This window comes from Homarus americanus, unplaced genomic scaffold, assembly GCF_018991925.1.
Source record: "Homarus americanus isolate GMGI-L3 unplaced genomic scaffold, GMGI_Hamer_2.0 scaffold15169, whole genome shotgun sequence".
Classification (NCBI taxonomy): Eukaryota; Metazoa; Arthropoda; class Malacostraca; order Decapoda; family Nephropidae; genus Homarus; species Homarus americanus.
The window spans coordinates 600533-626212 of NW_024714712.1; the positions used below are offsets into that span (position 1 = coordinate 600533).

The following is a 25680-nucleotide window of genomic DNA, read 5'->3' on the forward strand; positions in this document are numbered from 1 at the left end:
CATACCATCATAAAGTTAAGATAATATTTTTACTACAACATAGTTGTGTGTCGTCAAAAAGTGGAGTTTGGGGGTCTGCCCGGTCTCTATTTCAATTAATCCCATATGTTATGTTGTTCACTTTACGCGTTTCTCACTTTCCGCGGTACCCTGTGGGTTGAATTAACCGCGTAAAGTGAGGGTTGACTGTACTGTTGAAATACAAAATTCTCTTTCCTTGCCAGGACTTTTTTTTTTGTATTATTCTAGATGGCTTGGGGTGCCACATTATACACTACAGTAAAGTATCTGTCAACAGAAATTCACATTAGAGAAAATCTATTTAAGAATGATTTGATCATTATAAATATGAAATTTAAGAAAATAAAATAATTTTGGTTCATCTAATTTTCTACATAGTACAGGTATTGCATGACAGTAAATGAAGAGAAATTGGACAACTGTGCATGATGAGTCTACTTGTCTTCTTGTGAATTTCAGGAGTAAGTTATATGGTGACTGTAGGAGAATGATGATACACTGAAAGATTATTTGTAAACTTAACAACAATGAGTATTAGAGAATAATGAAGCAAGTTAGTGTACCTGTACAGGTATTTGCAAACTAATGATATAACCAAAGTAACAAAAGTAATAAGGTTTATCGAATACATTCCTGGAACACATGTTCATGATAGTATCCACTTTATGTAATTATCAATTTTAAGGGAGTTTCTTAGCCCCAAACTTTTTGGTTGACAGATACTTTACTGTGCTACCAGTTGGTGTATACTAGCCACCAAGTAGCAGGAGAGGAAGATTTACTACTGTACAGTATGTGGTTGTCCCTCAGTCTCAGTAAAAACTTTGGAGTGAAAGAGATTGTGGCAAAGAACTAATAATTACAAAAGAAATCGGCTCACACACAGGGTCCTGGATGTTTGGTGTCTACCTACAATGACCTCTTTTCCAGTACAACCAATTTGTCCTCTTACGCCCTGCGTGAATGGGATCACCGAGCTGTTAGGTTTTACCAACCAGGGAAAATAAAAATTTTGTTTCCTCAATTGTGGTACTTCTTCTTGGTCTGCCTGAAGATAATCTACAGGGTTTAGCCCGTCTCTTTTGTCTAATATTATGCCCCGTTCTGGAATGGGGTTGAGAAGGACTTTGCCATTGCTTCCTCTCTGCTGTTAGGGAGAGGGGCTGAGAGTCATGGTTTTCAACAAATATTCAGTGTGGTTAAAGATCAGGCAAAAGTCATCATATGTACTAAAGGGAGACATGTCTCAAGCAAATCACCGAGAGGTTTGTTGGAGTCTTGATCAAGTTCTATCACCTTATTTAAAAGTAAGTTCGTGTCAACAAGGCTGATATGATTAGGATTATTTGCATTTCTATTGTTAAGTGAAGCATTGTGAAAATTCTTTGATTTTAAGGGTGACTTTTGGCTTTTTGCAATATCTTGCTGACAGGAGTTTTAAGAAGTTTACATTCTTGTGCCTGAGGAGGGAATATTTCTGGGTCAAATTCCTCCAAGCAGCAATAACGTCCTACCTTCCTTTCTAAGTGGGTAAGATCTCGAAGGCATGGTGGGATGCAGGGAAAGAGTTGGCAATCTTCAGCTATAGCTATGACTGGCCTTGAAATAGTTGAGGAACGACTGGTAACTGTCAACTAAAAATTGTTGGACACTACCACAGCAGAATTTTTTTTGTGGATGGGTTGCAACAAACATTGGACAGGGATACTGTTCTTAGGATGATGCAGTTTGCCAAGCTGCCCCTTTTAATTGACAGATTAACTTGTTGGAGCCTTTAGTCCCTTCATTTTACCTTAGAAATAGAGGATTCAATCAAATGGTAATTCCGGCCTGTATTGTAAGTTTCCTGTTTATTCAGAGCTGTGCATATTGCTGTTGTGGTGAATGGCAAAGTGATGCTTTTACAAGGAATAAGGTGATGGGTTCGGAATAGATTTTGGCAGATCAATCTTGTCAAATTCTTCACCAAGCGATAATGGTATGTTCGATTAATTGGAGCTGTCAGATATTTCAACTGCTCTATTCTTCAGAAAGCTCCAGCAGATGTAGATTCATTATTACAGGTGAAATTTCCTGTCCTTTTATGGTTGGATAAATTACCTTGATGGGGTGCACACATTTCAAAAGCACCTGAAGCACTTTGTACTAGCACTTTCTCCCATTTTCGAGTTGGCTGCAAGATGGCTGTCAGTCACCAGAGATGTACAGAACATACCCAGTACAGTAACCAGAGCTCTAAATAAACTTACTACTTTAACAGCAAACTTTGCTTCCAGTCTTTCTTTGTGGGGTTATGGCTATGGTGGGAAGGGACAGACAATTGTAAAACTAGTCCCAAGACACCAGTGTCAAGGGTCTCGACTCTACGGTTTGGTGCATACTGCTTAAGAAAGCGGTTTAGCTGTAGTCTATGATAGAAAATAGGAATTCAGGTTTAATCCTCCATCTTTTTACAGTCAACCTTCGCTTTACGCGGTCCCACTTTAAACGTTCCCACGTTTACGCGGTACCCTGCCGAACACGGAATGCTCACTTTCCGCGGTGTGTGTACCCTTTTACGCAGAGAGCGGCGCGAGCAGGGTGCGCACAAGGTCTCCCAGTCATCAAAACATAACCGAGTTCTTCACCCGCCACCCACCACAGCCGGCCCAAGTCAGTGATAGTGATAATGATAATGAGGATATGGACTTATGTGGACTTTGAGGGGTTTGACAAAGAGGCCCTGCAAGCCTCTGTGGTGGATAGTGAGGGCCAATAATCTGCCCTCTGCCTCAGAACCAACCCCCTATCCCCGTGTGCCCAGCCATCTTTTCTACTAATGTAAGTGTTAAAAAACCTAATATTATTGATATTTCTCTTATTTATTAATTGTGTGCATACCATCATAAAATTAAGAAGTTATTTTTACTACAACGTAGGTATTGTGTCTGAAAAAGTGGAGTTTGGGGGTCGGCCCGGTCTCTATTTCAATTAATCCCATATGTTATGTTGTTCACTTTACGCGTTTCTCACTTTACGCGGGCCGCCGTGGGTTCAATTGACCGCGTAAAGTGAGGGTTCACTGTATATCCATGTACTGTGTCACAAGCAATTGATCCACACATCCTCTTCCTTTTACTAAAACTTACTGCTTTTTCCCTTTAACAGACAGCATACTTAATTCTCCATACTGTTTCCATTCATTATTGTCACCTTTCCTTTTATATAGGGGTACTATATTATGTTCTTTGAACCCTTCCCTCTAACATCAATTCTATCATTTTTCTACATCCCATCCTTAACAATTCAAAAGTGATTCCATCCACTCCTTATGCTTAATATCACTTTTGCCTCACTTATTACTTTCTCCTTTTTTCACTTTGATATAATTCAATCCAACACATTTTAAGAGGGTACAGTAACTGTTTCTCTCTCAACTTACATTTAGTAATTTCACCCCCCCCCCCCCCCAAAAAAAAAAAATCCCATGGCCCTTATATTTGTTTTTTCTGTAATATTATTATTTTAAATTGCCACATCCATTTCTTCTCTTGGTTTTCTTATCCTATCCAATTTCCTCAAGAATAGCATGTTTCCTTTATAATCTTGTGAAAAGTTTTCTCTCAGCAAGGGTTTGAAGATCATTTCCCTCACCCCTCTGCGGATTGCATTATGGGTTGCTTGGGGAGGGAGGTTAATAATAATAATAAAATTTAACGGTTTGTGCGTCGTGTGAGACAACTTCCACTACTGGCCACAAGGGGTCTCTAGGATGGCGTAGGGGAGTTCCACGCTTCCTCGCCCTCACTGTTACCCGTATCCATACTGCCTTTCCCTACTCCCTCAACATGCCTTGTAAACACCCTGCACCTGCTGGAGGCTCTATTGGCACACCTGCCAAGGTAAGGAAGGTGCTGACTATGGTGGAGAAATTGGAGTTAATAAGTTGAAGAGAGGTGTGAGCTGAAAAGCCTCTGGTTGCCATTATGGCATGAACGAATCAAGCATTCACTACATAAAAAAGAAAGAAAAGGAGATTCGCGAGTGCATTGCCCCGAGTGCTGCCAGCAACACACTGCATCTTAGAGACCCTGTTATGCGTTAGACAGAGAAGGCTTTTAGTATTTGGGTTGAAGATATGAACCGCCATAACTTAAGTGTTCACTCTCTAATAATCAGGGGCAAAGCTAAGACTCTCTATGAACATTTCTCAAGTGATAGTGCTAGTGTATGTGGTGACAGTGCTGCAGATGTTAGTGCAAGTGGTGGTGGTGGTGGTGGTAGTCTGGCTAGAGGTGCTACCGGTACGGCCCGTGCAAGTGATGATAATCAAGAGCAAAGGAAATCTCTTATAGGTGGTAAAGGATGGTTTGAAAACTTTAAGAAGAGATAAAGTCTGCATAACCTCAAGGTTACTGGAGAAGCTGCTAATGCAGATCATGATGCTGTTAAGGCTTACCCAGCTCAGTTTGAAGCTCACATTTGGGCTTTCCATAGTTTCCCGTGGGCGAACTTCACGGGGTTTTCATTAACCTTAACCCCCGCGATGTTTAAGGGTTTACTGTGTTTTTGTTTTATCTGGTTCTCCTCTATATTATGAAACTCCGCTTTCCAAGAGAACAAGGGTATATTCTGTGTGGGAGATGGAGTGTATCTAAGAGAAGCGGGCGGTGTGGCAACACGCCATGACTTCTCAGACTACTGTACAGTCCTCGCATTACGACTGGCTTGGAATCACTGCATTTACGAACAGGATTCCAACACACTCATCACAAAAATTTGAATTTAAAATCTAATTTTTTACATTATTGTACTTGCAAGTTCTATACTGTGTAACATCACTTTATTTACAGTATTTATATTATTGGTCATGTATGGGATATTAATGTTGTTCTGTATGGGCAGGGTGTGCTTAACCGAACCTAAACTATGGAATTAACACTGTTCTGACTTACGGACAAATCGACTTACAATCAAGGTCCAGGAACGTATCCTTGTTGTAAGTTGGACACTGTCTCTATACCTCACCAAACAATGAATGTTTAGACCACCTTATTTAGTTCTTATACAATGGTAGGTTTACATATAAAGATATGGAGTAGAAAAAAATACAAAACTATGCCTGGGAGAGTAGCTGGGAAGAGGAGGGTGGTGGGGAGAGGGGAGCGGAGGGTGGTGAAGGGAGGAGGGACGGCGTACTGGCTGGATTGAAAGGACAACTCTCTCCTTACAGTCATCCTACAATTCCTTTATAATAACAGTATGCAATTTCACCATAATTCCCATATTACTTAGGTTCATTTGGTACCGGGTTAATTAAGCATTTTTGTAAAATAACCAATTTTCCCCAAAACATTCCCATGCTCAACCCCTGATGAGTCATTGTGTTGTCTTGTACTCCCAGTCTCTTGTTCACAGAGCAGGATCAGCTGATAGTTCTCACTGTCCCTATCAATGATGCCAGCACTCACCATCTCTCAAGCCCCTTTGTTGTCAATGCTCAAGAGGGATGTTGCTTGACACAGGATCTGTCTTCAGCACTTAGTAAATAATACTGTAGTGTATTTATTAGAACAAAAGAAATGTTATTGTAATGTATAATGCATCTACATATGCACTGGTTTATCCACTGATCAGTTGTCTCAGTGTACAAGTATCAAAATCAATCCACCATGTATCACTCGATGCAATAATTAACTTTGTTATGAACATACAGTATCTCCATATAATGACCCCATTGTAGGCTGATTTACTGAAAGCAATGCTCTCCAGGAACACATCCTGAGTTTTCAAGGAGTATTGCTAGACATATTGTAATCAGGAATCACAATCATTGAAATCGATTCCACATTTTTTGAGGAATCCTTAATTGCAATCAACTCCATTGTCTTGGGAAACCAAGGAATCATAATCAATTCCAAAGAAAAAGGAATCATACTCATGATTACAACATATCAAATTGACATTGTGAAGAGCAAAGGTGAGTAAGAGGGACCTAACCCACGTCACAGGACACATTGTTGGCCAATTCCTAAAGGTCTTAATGCTTCTCTAATCCCTACCTTAACCTGACCACTATACTGTACATTATTGGTCAATAATGTGAAAAGTGGGAGGTGCCTGGTGGTATCTGGAGCAATGACAACTGTTGGACTAGTAGGTCCCATGACACAGGCAAATCATTCTCACTCGGAAGCAGACTGGGTGAAACACATCAACATATTTATAATGTTCTAAATTCATATAAATAGTATAATATGGACAAAATAGAGCTCATAAAAAATTAATGACATAGATATTAGCATGGACAGCAACATAAAGAGAATTTGCTAATGACACTAAATTGGGGGTATGAGAATAAATCTGACGAGTACTCCAAAAAACTACAGGAAGATCAAAACAAACTTTCCTCATGGTCTGAAAAATGGCAATGAAATTTATTGTGGAAAAATGTAAAGTAATTAGCCTGGGAGATATAAATAGGGAAACCAGACATCAGATGAACAATGTTCATATAGAGAAATCCAACAGCAAAACGTATTTGCTCAAAACAAGGCAAACAAGGTACAGTACTTGGGTTCATACAAGGAGTTACGTGTTTGCTCCTGCTTACCCGGTAGATACCTGGTAGTTTAAATACCTTTATTTAACCCTGATTTCTATTTAAACACCTCGATCATATCACTCTCACTCTACGTCTCTCGAGGGAATGCAAATTCAGATACTTTAATTAAGTACTTAAGGTTCCTAATACCCAGGATTAGCCTTGTCATCCTCCTCTGAATCCTTTTTGGGATTCAATATCTATTCTATAGTACGGTGACCAAAACTGATTCACAAAATCCAAATGAAGTCCCACATACAAGAGATATAGTTTAAGGATGCTGTAGCACCCTAATATTTTGGGTATAAAGTACTATACATTGCACCACAGAGGATCTAGGGCACCAGAATTAATATTTAGCACTCCTTGGTAAAATTTTGTTCTTGCAGTACTAACCCAGTAACACCCAACAACATCCCCTATTCACGTCAGACCAGCCACTGTATGCAGAATGTTTCCACAATTACGGTAAATCCAGCGACGTAAATTTTATTTAATTTACAGTGCAATTCATTTAATCTGAATTTCAATTATCTGAATCTTCCAGGTATCCTAACTTTGTCCCTTTCGGAAAAATTCTAATTTAGTCCAACAATCAAAAAACAACTGAAGTCATTTGTTTGAGTGTCTGACACCAGTAGTTCTATAACCGCTTAAAAAAAATGCTGTGATAAACAATAAAATTGATACATAACATATCACATAAAATACAATAGCATATATTTCATGTAAAAAAAAAAATAGCTCCTTCCACACCCAAACCATCATCTAAGTGATGCAATAGTTCAGCCAGGCAGTCAAGTGACAGTGAAGTCAATCAGCTGACTGAGACGTGTGTGTGCCGTGACGCCACATGGGAGGAAGGGAGGTGGGTGAGTCAGCCATGCAGTAAAGCTCACTGAGTGGCCTTCACATACATTCAGCTACCACACACACACACACACACACACACACACACCTATGCTCTTCACTTTTCTTATTTTATAGCTTTATATTATATTTTCTTTATTTTTAAGCTACATTAGAGGATTTAATATTTACTCTTTTGCTCTGTTATAAAGAAACGGTTTTACTAGGGTGGACTATAATATCCTGAGTGATATAAATCACATGTTTATTTACATACTGAGACTTGAATTATATGTATAGAAAATATTTATTGTTAAAATTTATTCTTTACTTTGTATAAGTGATCAAATGACAGTAGTATACTTAAGTGTCGCAATGCTTACTGTTTACGTAGTTTCCCCTCCATCACCTACCTTTGCCCTGAGTTACCTAACATACCTCCGTGTCTCCTACCAGGTTGACAATCCCTCATCCGAAACCCTTGGGGCCAGATGTGCTTCGAATTTCGGAATTTTTTGGATTTTAGAATGGTTAGGTTAGATTTTTTTTTTTTTACGGGGATTAGACCACCCAGGCACAGGTCACTGATCCAATGTTAAATTTTGAATTAAACTAATCACGATAAAAATGTGCAGACACCTTTTCCTCATTCTTGTGCTGGTCATCCATCCACTCATAATACTTTGCATTAAGTTTCTGAATGCTTTCAATACTCTCCAAGTACGTGCAGTGGGAGGATTTGGCCCCTCTGTGTGTGTGTGTGTGTGTGTGTGTGTGTGTTTGTGTGTGTGTGTGTTTGTGTGTGTGTGTGTGTATAGTCAGTCTCTCCTCAACTTACAACGGGGTTCCGTCCCGACGACCAGGTCGTAAGTCGAAAAGGCGAAAATAATGCAGGCATCCCCCGCGTTACGGAAGGGTTCCGTCCCTGGAAAATTGACCGTATAGCGAAATTCCGTATCACGAAACCTATTTTCCCATTGACTTCCATTATAAAACTGGAGATACGTTCCTAAGGAATTTTTTCGGCCCCAAAAAAGTAATTCAAGCACTTTTATGAATGAAAATAAACATTTATAAACACAAAACACAGTACATTAAATAATTTATGATATACCTTCTTAAAACATCAAGTTTAATATCCAATGTAATGCCTTTGCGGCTTCTTTTTGCACTACTGCGGTCGCTTCCACATGATGGCCTCTTTCCAGTTATCTTGAATAAGGGTAATGCACTGTACTGTACTCACTGAATGTTTGTAAAAGTTAAATCCAACTGCTGGGGCGAGAAAAATGCACGCACACTGGATGAAAACAATGGAGTGACGCCTCGTGGCGGTAGCAAACACCAAGAAATGCACACCAAACAAACTATAATTCTTAAAAAAAAAAAATTTATATACTGTAGTGATATTTTTTTAAATTGTTAAAATTTACCCCAATTTCCGTAAGGGCGGATTTACGGGCCGTATTGCGAAATTATTGGTTATAATTTACAAATTCCGTAAGAGCGAAATTCCGTAACCCGGGCTTCCGTAACGCGGGGGATGCCTGTACATTGAAATTCTAAAATGGGTGTCTCTTTTTCTTCTCAGCACCATGAGAACTCTCACTTTCATGTTTGCCAGCCATTTTAAAGTGAATTACAAACAAAAATTTTGTCAGTACACAGCGCAATCACTAACGTCGGGACTCGAAAATACATAATTTGACAAAATTTTGGTACGACTGAGGTGGCCATATATCCGGGTGGTCGTAAGTCGGGGAGGAGCTGTATATATATATATACAGTGGTACCCGATTTACGTGGTCAATTGAACCCGCGGAGTAGCGCGTAAAACGAGAAACGTGTAAATGGAATAACAGAACATATGGGATTAATTGAAATAGAGACTGGGCCGACCCCCAAACTCCACTTTTTCAGACACAATACCTACGTTGTAGTAAAAATAACATCTTAATTTTATGATGGTATGCACACACAATTAATAATTAAGAGAAATATAAATAATATTAGGTTTTTTAACACTTATATTAGTAGAAAAGATGGCTGGGTACACGGGGATGGGGATTGGTTCCGAGGCAGAGGGCAGATTATTGGCCCTCACCTGTATCACTTGTATCAATTGTATCACTATCCACCACAGAGGCTTGCAGAGCCTCTTTGTCAAACCCCTCAAAGTCCATAAGTCCATATCCTCACTATCATTATCACTATCACTGACTTGGGCCTGCTGTGGTGGGTGGCAGGTGAAGAACTCGGTAATGTTTTGATGACTGGGCGACCTTGTGCGCACCCTGCCCGTACCGCGTAAATGACCAAATGCGTAAACGAGAACCGCGTAAATCGAGGTTCAACTGTATATATATATATACGTACTGTATATATATACTGTATGTTAAAGATCATTAATATGGTTTTGTTCATACTGGTCCTACACCAACTGAGATAATAAGTAAGGGGAAAGTGAAGTGTGTCATATTTATGGAGTGTGTGTCAATAAGTGAAACACTGAACCAATGGATGATGAACTGAATAACAGAACAGAGAAGGGAAAAAAATGAAGTTGTGAAAGTGAAACAAATGGCAGACAGAGATCAGTCCGAGGTATGGACTTATTGAAAGAAAGGGAAATGAAAAACTAGTGAAAGGAATACATAACTACGAGTGGATGGGAGGGGTGATGGGAAAGAGCAATAAAAAGATGGAATGAAGGAGTGAAGGATGTACTAAATGTGACCAAGATGTACTTGAAGGAAGCAGCAGTGACCTTCAGGTGAGAAATCCTTCACATCCCTGGACTACTAAAAGTCATGTCAGTAACACATAGTAAACATTCTTTCTCCATTTTACTTTAACTTCCATCCAATGCTTAACTAAACATAATAAATGCTTTCTTATATCTATACACAACAAAGCATTTCACATGTTTTCTGAAGAGTCCCTCATTTTTATCATTTCATTCTTTCAGAAAAATGGGATAACGTTAATCCAAATTGGTAGACTAATAAAGTACTTGCATAGGTATCATTTGGGAAACTTTTTTTTACTCATAAAACACAATAAAGTACTGTACATGCTACCATGTGTACTGTATATTCAAATTTGTTCTCAAAAGCATTCAAAATATTAGGATACCTTTGGCCCTGGGGTATGACTGACATACTATTTTAAGGAGCTTTCTTTGACTCTTACAGTTGCAAGAGTAACCAAGAGACTACCATTTTCTAAAATGCTCAAGAGTTGACATTCTCAGATGGTCATGTATATTAATAATGGCTGCAGTATGGTGCTATCATTATTATTTATACATCTGTATCTTAAGTTTTGCCACACATTTTAAATGCCACAGACATAGCACATTCTGTTAGTTCCACATAAATTATGAAGTGTTTTCCTAATCTAGACATGTCAAACTCTTAAAAAAAAAGAAAAAAAGCACCTTTTCATAGATTAAAAATAAAGGGGTGTCAAGCTCCTCTTTACCTACTAAGGGGTTCACCGGCCAAACTAGTTGCGCACTTAAAGGTTAATGTGGGGTGACTGAAAATATAGTAGCGCAGGCACACACACACACGCCTTCAGTCAGTTATTCGTTCATTTCCTCCATGGCAAAAGAGATCATGATAAATGGCTTTATCATTGCTCTTTTGAGGCTTGCTATAGTTGTTCCACCCAAAATTTCTTAGGTGAAATTGGAGTATGGTTAATTTCTAAGTACAGTATACTGTAAATGAACAGAGATTGCACCTCATACAAAGAACTAGTAAAAAAATCCCTAAAAAAATGTAGTTATAATTCTTTGTTGTTAATCTTTATAAAATAAATACAGGTATTGAAAATAAAGGAAAAATAAAAAATTTAAATACAATATCAATATTAAGTACAATTTCCATATACTGTACAGTACTGGTATACCTCATTGTTTACATCCTGGACTAGGCAATCAGCGATAAATGTGAACCACTTGCGATGGCACATCCACCCGACCCTCAAAAATTGTGCAATACAGTACTATGTTTTCACATCAAGATGGAAATCAATTCTTTGAGTCTGAAAAACTTAAATGGAAACTAAATTTGTGATAGACATAGACATACCGGTAGACACACAGACAGACAGTTGGACAGCATCACTGATACTGTATATCCACCAAACTTTCAGTAGGTGAAATAAAAAAGAAATCTTCGGGTAGCATGCAACTACAGCATAATGTATAAATCAGCATCACCTTCTTCATCTTTTATATGCAATTTAATACTGATCTACAGTATGTTGCAACAAAATACAGTACAATCGGCAATTATCAGCTACAGAAAAAACTAAAATGTTCACCGATTCATATTTCTTTAGTAACATGAAGGGACTAAAATTTCAATATTAATGTGAAGTAACAGCCAATTAGCAATTTTACCTGTAAAGCATAATCAAGGAGTGGTCATTATTATTATTTTTTTTCATAATGTAGAGTACAGTATAGTATATATTTTTCTTGGATCATTTTGTTGACTGCTCTACAGCTGCAAATACTCTGAAAACTACTATTCAAAGCACATTAAAATACTGTAACGATTATCTAAGAAAAAATATCATAAATTAAATAGAAAATCATTAGTTTCTTGAATGTATTTGTTATTACCTGAAAAATAAGCATCAGTTCATAATAATTTTAATACCAATTTTTCAATATACGTACTGTAACGGTGAATACCCATAATCATATGTGCTGTGAGTATTTCTACGTGCTTTAATCCACTTTGAATTGTGCTGTGCATAATCTACTATAAAGGAAAAATAAAAATAAGTAAGCCAAGCAATTTAATTTACATACATCAATACCCAACATATACACTAAAACAGTCAATTTATACTATACACTATCTACAAAAAATATACAAAGGGAAATCTTCTATAAAAATATAATATTGATGAAGTTACATGAAAAAGACTATAAAATACATGGGATGATAGTAATAATCAAGGAAGCCACAAAATTGTTGGTGAATTCATTTTATGGGCATTCCAAGACACTTAAGTTGTGGTGCTCAGCTGTGATTTTTTCATTTACATTTGTTAAAGTGGACTATGTGGCTGTATAGATACACAGTATAGAAATCCATGTAAATGTACACTTAAAAAAGAAAAAGAGGTAAAATGTTGGAACAAACAAATGAGTTGCTTATTGTCTGTGCAGTTTTGAAAATCCCGATATAACTGAAACCAAACTAATGCATACAATTATCCTACCGTACCAGATACATAGCACAAATTATGATCTTTAAAATACAATAACCTTCCAAGCAACTTTAATCATCTTAAAGTTTAACTGAGGAAGTGTAAGATGGTTTTATGTGATTATGAAGTAAAGGGAGTCTTTAGTTTTGTGATGCCTGTAATGACAATGAGGAATTTACAAGTTTAACTGTAAAATACAGTCTATTTCAGATAATATTATGTAAACTAAAATTCCATAAAAACAGGCTCAGTTCACATAAAAATATCCCATTACTAGACTTACAACAGGTCACCATTATAAAAAATAAGGTCATTTTATTTATTTTTTATAAAGAAATTATAGGAGCCTGCATTTCTTTAACTCACTGAGCTCTCTGAAGAAACTTTGTTCATGCAATCATTAACCTGTTTTGAATAAAACAAGCAAGCCATTTTTTACAAGTAAATAAATAAGGACCAACCTATCTTCACTCAATTTGTTAATTTTCATTCCTTTGAGTAGATAATATTTTGGCTAAACCATTACCCAAGAGTGCATTGGGCTTGCTCTGAAGCAATGCAGATGTGCTGTATACTGGAATATCACAGAATATATACCCGGTAGTCCTGGTATAATTAGCTATCCGAGAAATAATATGATTGAGGAAAAAAGGACATTTTATCTCAATGATATTTACCAAATACAAGTATACTGTACTTCAAAAAGGCAACAACAATTACTCTGAGTCTGAAAGTGAGAATGTTTCACATATATAAAACATCATTTGTTCCCAAGGTAGAGAATTACAAATTATATCAACAATTCACTACACTATGCTCCTGGCCTCACTAGCAAACAATTGCCATCTACGTGTGCAACCATTGTGTTGATGTGGGCGAAATGCAATACCAAAATGGTCTAGTGCCAAGATACTAAAACACAAAATTTGAATTAGAAAAAGTCAATAATAATTAAAAAATAAAGCATGAAATCCCATTTCTTGGTTGAGAAGAAGAAACAAATGACTTGCAACATCAACAAACCAAAGTCCCTCTGGCAGATCCAGCCTTGTTGAGAGGGTTTATCTGCATTCTGGGGCAGTGATACTGTCTTGTCAAATTAAGTGTAAATCTTAAATACATAGCTACTCACTTGATGAAGCCATGGTTTTTGTTTGTGTAGTACGTAGTATAATATAATACGAAACAACAATGCCTTACCATTAAATTAAGCAACGGGTCACTAAGTAACCAATCACTTTTACATTTACTCATAATTTTTACTACGTACTATAGTAAACAAACGCACTTGAGTTGCCAGCTGTTTCCAGCAGTGTTTGAAGAATCTTGAACGAAACTGTGCCTGTACCGGTTCCAGGGTGTATCTGTACCTACGCCAGTGTTGGTCAAGTCTGGTCTTCAATGAGCTCACACTCTGTGCCATCACATTGTTCTCTGGCAAATTTGTTCCAAGAGTTCACAACTCTCATTCTAAAAAGTTTACCCTGACAGTTTTCTGAACGTGTGGGTTCTTCAACCTTCAAGCTATGACCTATAGTGGGGCGGGCATCAGATTGGCGCTTGGCAACTTGTAGTCTCTGAGCGCCTCATATATCCTGTACAGGCAACTACTGTATCTTCATAGTGGCAGCCCTCGTTGAAATTGAGCTGCCAATTCATTAATATAATTTCTTCATTATTTAACCAAATATACAAACATTTGGAAACTTTTCATGATCTTAAATAACAATGAAGCTTTTTATTATAAAAAATTCTACATTTGGATTGTTTAATATTTATCCTGACAGTGATAGTCAAAAATAGATCCACCAATCACAATCCCTGTTACATACAGCCTCCCTTCACCAAGTATTGCCAGGTATAATTGCGAGTACAGTAAGAGAGCCAGGGTGGGGGTCGATGTGTTAATAGTAATGATTACCATTACTAATGAAGGTGCTACTGTAATATTAGTAAAAAACAATGGAGGGGCTTGAAATATATAGATACTGTTTCATACATAATTATAATCTACAGTCTACCCATAGAGAAATATAAGAAAGCTATGTCAGTGTACAGACAAATAAAGTTCAGAGATTTTATGTAACTGGGAGATGCTTTCAACAATGACAATAAAAAACTCTAATTCAACTATGAAGGGTTTTATATGGATAGGTATGGTGTAGCCCACAGAACTGTAATTCTGGGAAGCACGAGTCTTTTTATAAAAAATAAGAAGACTGCAATAATTCAAGGAAGAAAAATTATATGTAAAAAGGTCCAACAGTACTGTAATAATAAGCACCCATGGATAATATTCAATATGGGAAGAATGAGAACAACTATCAATCAGATAAAGGAGAGTGTGGGTTGATATAAAACGAGATCAAAATTTAGGCCAGAAAATTGTAAGAAGGAAGATTAATTCTGTGGGATGAAATGGATGAAGTAATTATAGACTATGCCTTAACTTAATTGGAATCTGTTAAATGGTGGAGATTTTGTCCACGCTACTCTGCTCAATGCAAAAAAAGGCTTTATAGCACAGTATGAAGGTTTGATTTAGTATGTTTTGGCTAGTAACTTCCCCCCTCTTTTAACTTCAGTCTCCGAACTGGCACTCTTAGCTGTTACAAACTGAATAGTTTTTGGTTTAACATAAAAAATCTAATGAATCAAATAAATAAATAAATAAATAAATATTTCTACGTATATAATGTACCGAGGGTCCTCGCTAGACGATGTATCGGTGTATTGTACGCCATTTCACATACTGTATACATCGTTAACAAATATAGGAAAAAATTTGCATTAAACGTTAAATGTTTCTCATATACAGTATTTCGTCTGCATCATCCACTGTTTTATACCAAGTCTGTGTGTACCCAAATAAGATGTATAAACAGTGTTAAAAACATCTAATATAAAGTAAAAATAACCATAATAAGTAATAAAAGTGCCCTACAAGTGTTAAGTTTCTACCACACCAAAATACGTAAGTCTCCTCTCACATGACTAAGCGTGAATGTCATTGTTGTGTGTCACGTTACCACACAATTTGTGGAAAAGTCATTTAAATGTGCTAGTGTGCCATATGAATAAGGAAACTACTGTATACTGTACTGTACTATACAGAAATATAAAGATATAAGACAAGAAAACAATAAGAGTGTAGGGATATATTACCTGTGAGAGAATATCAAGTCTAGAAATCACCATAACACACAGGCGCTTGTTAGCTGTGAGAAGGATATGCACGTGCCACTGTTACCTAAGAAATCATAACAGATGTGGAAATGTCATATCAATACTCATATGTGACTTAGAAATAAAGAAAATAAATAATAAAACAATAAACATTACAAATGGGGCGTGAATTCTTTGTGGGGAGAGGTAGGGTGGTAAGAGGCTGGAGGACAGAGACAACTTGCTCCCTCAGTTCCCTCAAAGCTGTGACCCCTTTAATGAACATATGCACATTCACATTTACTGTAAAAAAAAAAAAAAAAAACCTGGAAAAAATCCCACACTAAACCCGAAATGCCTTATTGCATCGTTTTAAATTCCCAGCGACTTTACTAACGTATAGCAAACAGCTGATTTGCCCGTACCATCCATCACCATGCTCAATTAATACATGGCAAATCATAAAATACAACAATACATATTTTATGTAAAAAAAAATAGCTCCTTCCACACTCAAACCATCCTCTGGGCAATTTAACACAATTCAGCCGGGCAGTCACCCAGTTGATTCAGAGACGTGCGGCTGCTACCGCGCTGCGCTGTGTATGCCATAACATCACATCAGAGGAGAGTCAAGGAGCACAGCTTGGCTCGCGACACAGCTACAGTCCACTACCTCCACAAATACGTTCACTTCACACACATACAAATCCACGCTCTACATTTTTCTTATTTTATAGTTTTAAATTACATTTTCTTTATTTCTAAGTCACATTAGAGTATTATAATTATTATTCCACAACTTTTATAGTTTCATTACATGTAACAAAGGCAACATGCCATCTCACAGGTCACCTCATCACCAGTTGTTTCCTTACCCAGTGAGTCAAGCCTCGCTAAACCGATTTTTGACCTAACGTTAAGTGAGAAAGAGTGTCAATGGGTTTTGTTCCCCTAAACCAAATTAACGTTAAGTGAATTAACGCTAAATGAGGGATACCTGTGTGTGTGTGTGTGTGTGTGTGTGTACACAGAGGTTGTACTTAAAAAATCTGAAAATCAGTTATCCAAAACTTTAAAAATCTGGAGAAAATCCGAGAGGTGGCATTTTTTACACTCGCATTTTAAATTTACTGCTACTTCTTTGACCCACTGAGTAGTGGCATTGTTGCACACACTGCTGAGTGCAGAGGTAAATAAACAAAGCTACCTTTACTGAGCATGTATTAATGGTACAGTATTATATTGCCCTCGCTAAAACCCAATTACTGCATATCTTCAAAAAGTGAAGCATGCTCTAAGCAGGGCACAGAGCACAGGCACCACTCCTTAAGTATCCAGGATAAAGGAATTACTCAAGAAGCTTAATAGAGGTACCTGTACTGAAATGTATGTCGATTCGCCAGGTGTGTGAGTCGTGTGGTATAGGCACAAGTGTGTATGATTATTATTAACCTTATTTATTGTGTTACCTAGCTTAATTTCAGTTATGCATATTATATATTTGTTATACTATACAGTACAGTGAACCCTCGAAGATTCGGACCCTGTAAATCCGGATTTTGGAAGATTCGGAATTTGGGGTTCTGGGCTAAGAAGCTTCCCTAAGAAGTATTCCCAAAACAGGGTGAAAGTACTTTTAGATTTAAATTTTTTATCTTATAAAATGTCACAGACTAAAATTAACAGAATATAACTTACATAGCTGGAATCCTTGGAAGACAGCAAATAATTTGAGTATAAACAACACATATACGTAGTTTGCACAAGAGATAAAAATTATACAGTAATATGTTGCTCAAAATTATGGCTTTTTCACAGGAAAAAGTCTGTATAACTAACCCCTGTGGTCAGGGTAATATTTACTGTATTTTTTGGTGTTTTTTATATTATTATTTATTATTTTTATACCCGTACATTTAGTAAATTCGTCGGACAATCAGCTTTTTCGGACAGGTGGTCCCTCCCCCCTCCCCTTTAGTCCAGATCTTCGAGTGTTCACTGTATTTTATTTGGTGCTTAATGCAGTACAATACAGTACAGTACAGTACTGTATTAGGGTTTTTATAATGATCTTCAGTTAACTGAAAATTTCAGTTATCTAAGAGTTCTGGCTCTAAGCATTTTGAAGTGCAACCGACTGTATATATATATTACAAAACTCAATTAATTTCGTTTACTGTACCTGTAAATACATAGCTAAATAATTATAATGAATATTTAAAAAAATAATGAGTGAGGTTTTTGATGATTATACAAGTACAATAATACATAGCACCGGAAGTAGTAGATCTAGTAAAAATATTAGTATTAAGAACATTAATACTGTAGTACAATTTAACAGCCACATAAAATCCATTTAAATGCAAAATATGTAAAACAAATCTAGATTTTGTTAACTAGGATCAATATGTTCTACTTCCTAGGGGGTAGTAACCATCTACTTCAATCTAGTTTGGTCTTAAGAGGAACAAAGAAAGGCACTGCTGCATACCACATCTTACAATCTACTATCTACATGAGGTCATTGTAAAAAAAGGTTTTTCTCAAGTTTTAAACAACATAGCTATGATGAAAATTATCAATGTTATGCCAAAACTTATAATACTGAAAACATAATATACAGATGAATTGTGAGCAGGAATATGAGCTATATGAATGAAAATTTTAAGTCACTTGATTAAAAATGGAAAAGAAAGAAACTGCTAAAAATCATATCTAAAAGGTAGCCATTAAACTTTTGCCAAACAAAAGTGACCTAATAAGGTATAATAATGTTCATGATACTTGAATCTTAGAAGCTGCAACTTAGTAAAATAAGATAATAAATCTACTACACTGAACACAAAAACAAAGACAAGCATATGGATGTAGGGATCACATCAAACAGAGAGAGAATCAGGTAAGGAAGCTACATGTGAATCAAACAATGGTACACCAGGTCATGCTCAGAAGGAACCCACAACTCACATTTCCAGGACACTCTTCAATTGTTCCAACTTGCCCTTCTTTTCTTCTGTCTCTGGGTCTGCCCGCTTCTGTTCAATCTCTGCCAACAGTCCTCGAGCAATGTCTAACACCTCTTGCAACTGCTTTGGTTTCTTCAACTTTACATGTCCATCCTTGTAACCATCATACTTTGCAAACAGAGCAAAAAACCTGAATAAAAACAACAAAATAGAATGTGAGCTCTTCTCATACTGTACATAAATTCTAAGATATCTTTGGGAATTGTTGGGGGTATTTGTTTTAAATAAAAGAACATAGTGAAGAAATGAGGGACTAATCTTAAAGTCCAGCAATATATTTCAACCTGGATTGAATAGCTTATATACTATACTACCAACAGTGGTTGAAAAACCAGCCCCTGTTCAACTTGATGGTTGGAACTACTATAATGGATTAATTAGTTCAACCCACTTTTACAAAGTGGGAACTGGGCATCATATGTACTGTAGCCCTACATGTATTGCCCAGTTACTGCTCTGCAATAATGTGTTGATAATAGGATGGGCATCCAGCTGTAAAACTTGCTTTGAATCTGCATGGTTGCAACCAGGACATTAGAGCTATGTCTTTTTGCTGCCTTTTCTGGCACTTAGTCTGGTGTTTTAGAGTTCTCAGCTTTGGCCGAACCTGGCCTATACAGGTCTAGTCCATGTTTGGTTTGGGTATACAGTACTGTACATTAAATAGATATACAGTAGTACATGGGTCAGTAGGATTTTAGTTTATTCTAATGACCAGACCTGACTAGAGTTTGACCTCTGGTTGCCTTCTATGTTATCTGTCCTGGATGGGAAGATCAGGAAATAGACCAAAAACAGCATGTGACCTAATGTGTTAGGTTAGGAAATGTGAAGCACCTTCCAATGTCACTGTACCAATCATGAACCTCAGTGCCTTCAGGTCAATCACAGAGCACAACCCTTTAAAGTTGAGCTTTATTTTAACTTTATCGGTTGTCAGGCATGAAAGTATGATCTACCACACTGTGTAGCTAGTGTGTAGCTATGAATATTGTGTGTGGATTATTCAATTGTCACTTTCATGTCTAAGCCTTTTCCCTTTCCCATGGCTTGTTTGATCTGAGGATAACTGACCTAGCCAAGAACCTCTTAAGTGTGATGCTTGTCCATGCTGGCAGTACAGTACTTGCAGTATGGCATATCCCGAGCCAATATCAGCTACCAGAAAATTGTGTGTTGATACTTAATTTACTGTACTGTATACCATAAAAAAATGACTTTATATGACTATCTTACTACCGAGAAAATTACATGGCTGGGTTCTCCAGAAGGCCGGATTCTCTTAGGTCAAAGAGGCCGAGCACTCCTAGGCCCAGGTTCTCCTAAGGGCAGAGTTCACCTGATACTTTAAAAAAAAAAAAAAAAATCAATGAAAGCTAATTCTTTAAAATAACTTTACATCATGAATGTACAGTCTCGTTCAAGATTCGTCGAACACTGCTAGAGACAGCTGGCAACTCAAGGCCATTTGTTTACTATAGTAGTGAGTATAATATAATACAAAACAACAAAGCCCAACCATTAAATTAAGCAACAGGGAACTAAGTAACCAATCACCAATCGCTTTTACATTTGTTCATAATTTTTACTCCGTACTATAGTAAACAAACGGCCTTGAGTTGCCAGCTGTCTCCAGCAGTGTTCGACGAATCTTGAACGAGACTGTACATATACACTTGAGCCTCCACCTGTCTCTACTATGACTTTACCCCACAAACAAATTATATACCAAGGAAAAAATTTTCATTGTTCCCATAGACCTATTACTGTACTTCCAGAAGATGGACACTAGAAACACACTAATGGAAATTTTAGTTTCAGTGACCTAACTTCATTTATTAACATAAACATACAACAGAAACAATTCCTTCCAGCTCTTTATTTACTGCCTTTTCTGAGGACACAAGAAAATTTGAAGGTAATAATCTTAACCAGACTGACGATACATACTTTGGATGTCTTACTTCCATCTTCATTTTCTGCTTTGGAGTTCTGTCCCCATGTCTTATGACTGCCACCACACATCGCAGCTCCATCCTGAGCAATGGGTCAAACAAAACAAGAGACTAAGTGAAAAAGTTAAAAAAATGTGAAACTATACATTTCATGCCCATTAATAACAATAACACCACTGAAAGCAAAGTTACAAACATGTTGAACACTATGTGTCTAAAGCCTTTAACCATACAGAATAATCACCTACTAATCACAAAGACAAGTTTTCACAATTTGCAGCACAAATTTCTTATGGCATATAGTGCATTTGAACTTTAATTTAACAAATAAGGTAGGAACTAATCTGTTCTTTATACATAGTATCAGCACTTTCATGGGACAAGACAGGAATCCCCCAATATACAAAAGGGTTGTATTCCCAGACCCCATTCATTACATGACAAATATGTATCAAATGGTTGAACTTGTGTATTGCTATTGGTTACATTCCAGGGGAAAGAAAGCACTCACATATCAAATGGTATTATTTGGGATTATATTCAAGGGAGAGAAAATATTGGTCAACTGGGAGATTTTCATACAAAGTTTACCACTATACATCCTGTAAAAAAACACTAAAGAATAAATTCAGTGAAAATGATGAATATTACGCAATTAAACTAGAGCATAAACATGTCTATGTGAATCTTGAGCAAGTGACAGCTAAAAGTTTACATTCTTTAAAGAAAAATATGTCATAATGTGATAATTATTAATCAACCAAATGTTTGCTTTCATGTAAAGAAAAGAGGTATTGAAAAGTGACTTTCCTAAGAAATTTTTTTTTTGTTCATTAGGCATACATACACTATATCAGGGGATACCTGTATATGAACTCTTTTGAAAAGAATGACCTATCATATACGGTATTTCCTAATTATAGAAATACAGTAATATCATTCCAAGGTTTAGAAAGCAAAATGATGAAAAATAAAGGGGCACTTAACTGAAGAGAGAGTACAAACATTTAAAAAAAAAAAATAATAATTATTTTATGAAGAAAATGACTGGGTAATTAAAAGATGAAGTACCAGTTGTAAGTGTGAATGTATAGAGAAGATTATTATATGATGGATTGTATTGGTCCTGTGATTACATTCTATAACTGAGTTAGGATTGAACACCACTGTATAGCCAGCAAGTCTAGCAGGTTGAAGCCTCAAGTTTCAGGACCCTAACTTGTATGACTGGAATCTAAAAATTTAATAATTTTGAAAGATCTTCACCTTTGTACAGTATCAGATGCCTGAAGGATAATTCTTGACAGTAATATATCCTTAAAAGCCTTAAGGGGGAGAAGGCTGAAGAATTTTTGCTACAGAGCCAACTGCAGGTTTACCACCTGCAGTTTTGAGTATCCATATTATATATTTTGTACACTACTTTACCAACCAAGGTATCTAAGTCCGAATATCTACAGTTTCCAGATGATATCTACTGTAATCCAACACGACAGGAATGTTCACTGAATTAGGTTTATCGAGTGGTTATCTTGTTTGCTTCATTGTTTAATTCCTCAAATGGTCATTTATTAAATTATCATCTACCGTACCATATCAATTTACTTATTTTCATCCAACATATTACAATACTGTTTTGCAATATGGCTTCCTATTGTCCTGGCAAGTCATCACTTAATACTCTCTGGGGTAAGAGCCATATTCCTTGTACCCATCCTGCACTGAACCAGTATCATTCAAAGGTGTTTAAACTGTACAGTACTGTACTTTTATTGATAAAATATTTCAAATACCCGTACTGTATTAATGAAATGCAAATTAATTTACCAAACTAAAGGAAGGTACTGTACGGCTATCTACAATGTTATAATTTTCTTTGGTACAATGATTACAATATTTCTTTGAAAAATCAAGTGATAATATATTTTACATATTGAAGATTTTACATTTTTCTATACCAAATTTGGCCAATTTTAAGAATAGCCACTCAGTAGTGAATACCTCAAGTGGACCGTAATAAATGTACCGGTCATATCAAAATAATTGTTGAGTCACCTTTACCATATTTATGAGTATATCTTCCACTCTATGTTAAAGTGAGTGAACAAATTCAACACATTAACCAAGACAGATTTATATAGGGCGCAACAGAAGTGTATGCATCAAAATAAATTAAAGGTGTTCCAACAATGTTCAGCAGTAATGAATGTTTGAGATGGTTCAGTCAGGGAAGGTTGTTCTTGTCAATGTGACAACTGTGTGGTGACTGACCACTCATTGTCCACGAGTGAAGAGCTTGTGACCATCAATACAAAACAGCATCGGTGTACAAAAAAAAACGATGCAACTAAAGAATTCCTTTACCGCAACTAACCAAACCCACAATTATTTGTACATCAACAATATAATGATAAAAGAACCAATACTCTGTACTAATATCAAAATTATCACTCCAAGTACAGTATACAATCCAGCGTCCTTATCGCATAATATATGATACCATAAACAAATTTCCATTAAATATAAACATCGATTATAAAAAAGTAAGAGAATAATTCAGTCTGATAAAAAAGAGAGAAATGAATAAACACAAAGATGCAGGTAAGAACTTACTCTACTAGACCCCGCTCTTACAAGTATTACCTCGTGTCAAGAAGACAAAAGTTTTTCAAGACATTTTTAATGCACACATTTATAGTACAGGATCAGACATGGGCAGTAGTGGATTTAAAATTACTTAAATACGAGATCTGATAATTAAGTTCGCTAACTCGCCGCATGACTCAACAGGCAACAGCACTGTAACGAGTGTGTGGCGTGTGTGTGAACTTGATCCCTTCTCTTACTACCCCAGTTGTGTCGACGATCTCATGCGAGTCGGACGTGTGCAGTGGCAGCTATTGTATTAGAATGTTTTCTGGTTTTGTTGTGATACTGACAAATATTGATTTAGAACAAAGAACGAACATATAGGCGATTGACAGGGAAACAAAATTTTTGACTGAAGATTTGAAGATGAGAAAAGTTTGTGTGAAAATGGTGCCAAAAAATTTCAGTGACGAACAAAAACAAAGAAGAGTTGAAAATTACTCAGAACTTTTGGAAAGAAATAAGGCTGGAGATGACCTGCTTCACTGAATCATTAATGGGGATGAGTCATGGGTCTATCAATATGACCCTGCAGCAAAACGCCAGAGTGCTTAGTGGAAAACTGCAAACTCACCGCTCCCCAAAAAGTGTCTCATGTCAATATCGAAAGTGAAGACAATGTTCATCACTTTTTTCGATTCTCAGGGTGTAGTTCACAAAAAATTTGTTCCCCCAGGGCAGGATGTGAACCAGTTTTACTACCTCGACGTGCTTAAAAGACTCGGAGAAAAAGTTAGACGAAAACGCCCACAACTTTTCGCTGAAAACAAGTGGATTTTGCATCATGACAATGCCCCAGGCCCCCAACGCACACGGCATTGACTGTGCGGGAGTTTTTGACTGAGAAACAAATTATCTTACTGAAACACTCTCCTTATTCACCTGACCTGGCCCCGTGTGACTTTTTTCTATTTCCTTTACTGAAGAAACACATTAAGGGGACGCATTTTCGAGAAGTGGATGACATTCAGAGTAGCACAACGGCAGCTATAAAAGCGATTCCTCGGAATTTACGTAACTTCAACTTACTACGACCAAGGCCTGAGGATTCAACCAGTTAGATTTATTGGCGATACAGAATTGCTTGATCATGAAGTATGTTTACAAAAAGAGTGCATCTGAGTAAATTTCCTGGGAATAGATACTGAGCTTAAGTTAGCATGGCTAGCTGATGAAATAAAACATCTATAAACAAGTTATCTCCAGAGAGAAATCAGTAGAATCGTACAGAAATTATATTAAGTGAAGATTTCTTCATTGTCCCACTAGACAATATGACAAGGGCATCTAAGATACAGATTTGAAGAAAGATTTGTGTAAAGGGGCTACAACTGTTATTGTTGTTTAGAGTGTCAGATAACTGCTACATACAAGGACTCAAGGCAAAGTTAAGTTCCATCATGTGTACAGAAAAAATTGACTAACCAAAATAATGCTGGGAGGATCATGTGGATGGACAGATGTTCGTCTGCAACACCGCCAAGCACGCATCCAAGTGATTGCAACTCTATCAAACATTGAAATATACTGATACAATTCAGTCTTTCTTACAAACACTTCAAATAAAAAAATTATGCATATAATATGGTACATTTCAGAATCACGCTCTTGTGATATTTCTGTCCTATTACTGATTGCAAGTACTATGCATACTGTACTGTACTAAGGTTGAAGATATCAATATACTGTAATATACATGTTTTTAAACGCTTTCATATATGACAGGCTATTTCACTGTGTATATTCTAATTACATATGATCCAGTTAAAGGCTTGAGACTGTGTGCATATTCCTAGTTATTGAAGACTGGTTGTAGTTCATTATTTTCTTTAAAAATTCCTTTGAATTTCTGTACATGTAATATATTTTATGGGGTAAAGGGAGGCTGGGGAATGTAACTAGCTTATTTTATCTATTTCTTTTGGGGAAAATTGATTCCGTTAACGTTGTTTCTGTTAACTTGTGTTTTTCAAGAACGTAACCGCGACGTTAAACGAGGACTTACTGTAGCATGTGGTAATTCACACAGAATGATTTAAAATAACATTCCAAACATATGGAAGAAATACTGTATCTTCAAATTATAAAAGAAACAGCTACTGGGCAACCATATCATCACAAACTACACTGACATTAAAAAGGGTGAAATGTTAATAAATAAATCCAAAGGTACAATATCCAAAATCTCCACTGTCAT

At 36.6% G+C, this 25680-nt stretch overlaps 1 protein-coding gene across 10 annotated transcripts in view; it reads right to left on the reverse strand.

Annotated features, from left to right (window-relative positions):
• The window catches only part of LOC121879334 (inositol hexakisphosphate and diphosphoinositol-pentakisphosphate kinase 2-like), a 299526-nt gene that overhangs the window by 132733 nt on the left and 141113 nt on the right, over positions 1-25680 (reverse strand). For all 10 annotated transcript variants that reach the window (XM_042385999.1, XM_042385963.1, XM_042385957.1 and 7 more), the window contains 2 exons: positions 20830-20916; positions 18821-19009 (listed from right to left, as the gene is read on the reverse strand). In XM_042385999.1, the coding sequence (XP_042241933.1) occupies positions 18821-19009; positions 20830-20916 (276 nt within the window). The remainder of the gene's footprint in view (positions 1-18820; positions 19010-20829; positions 20917-25680) is intronic.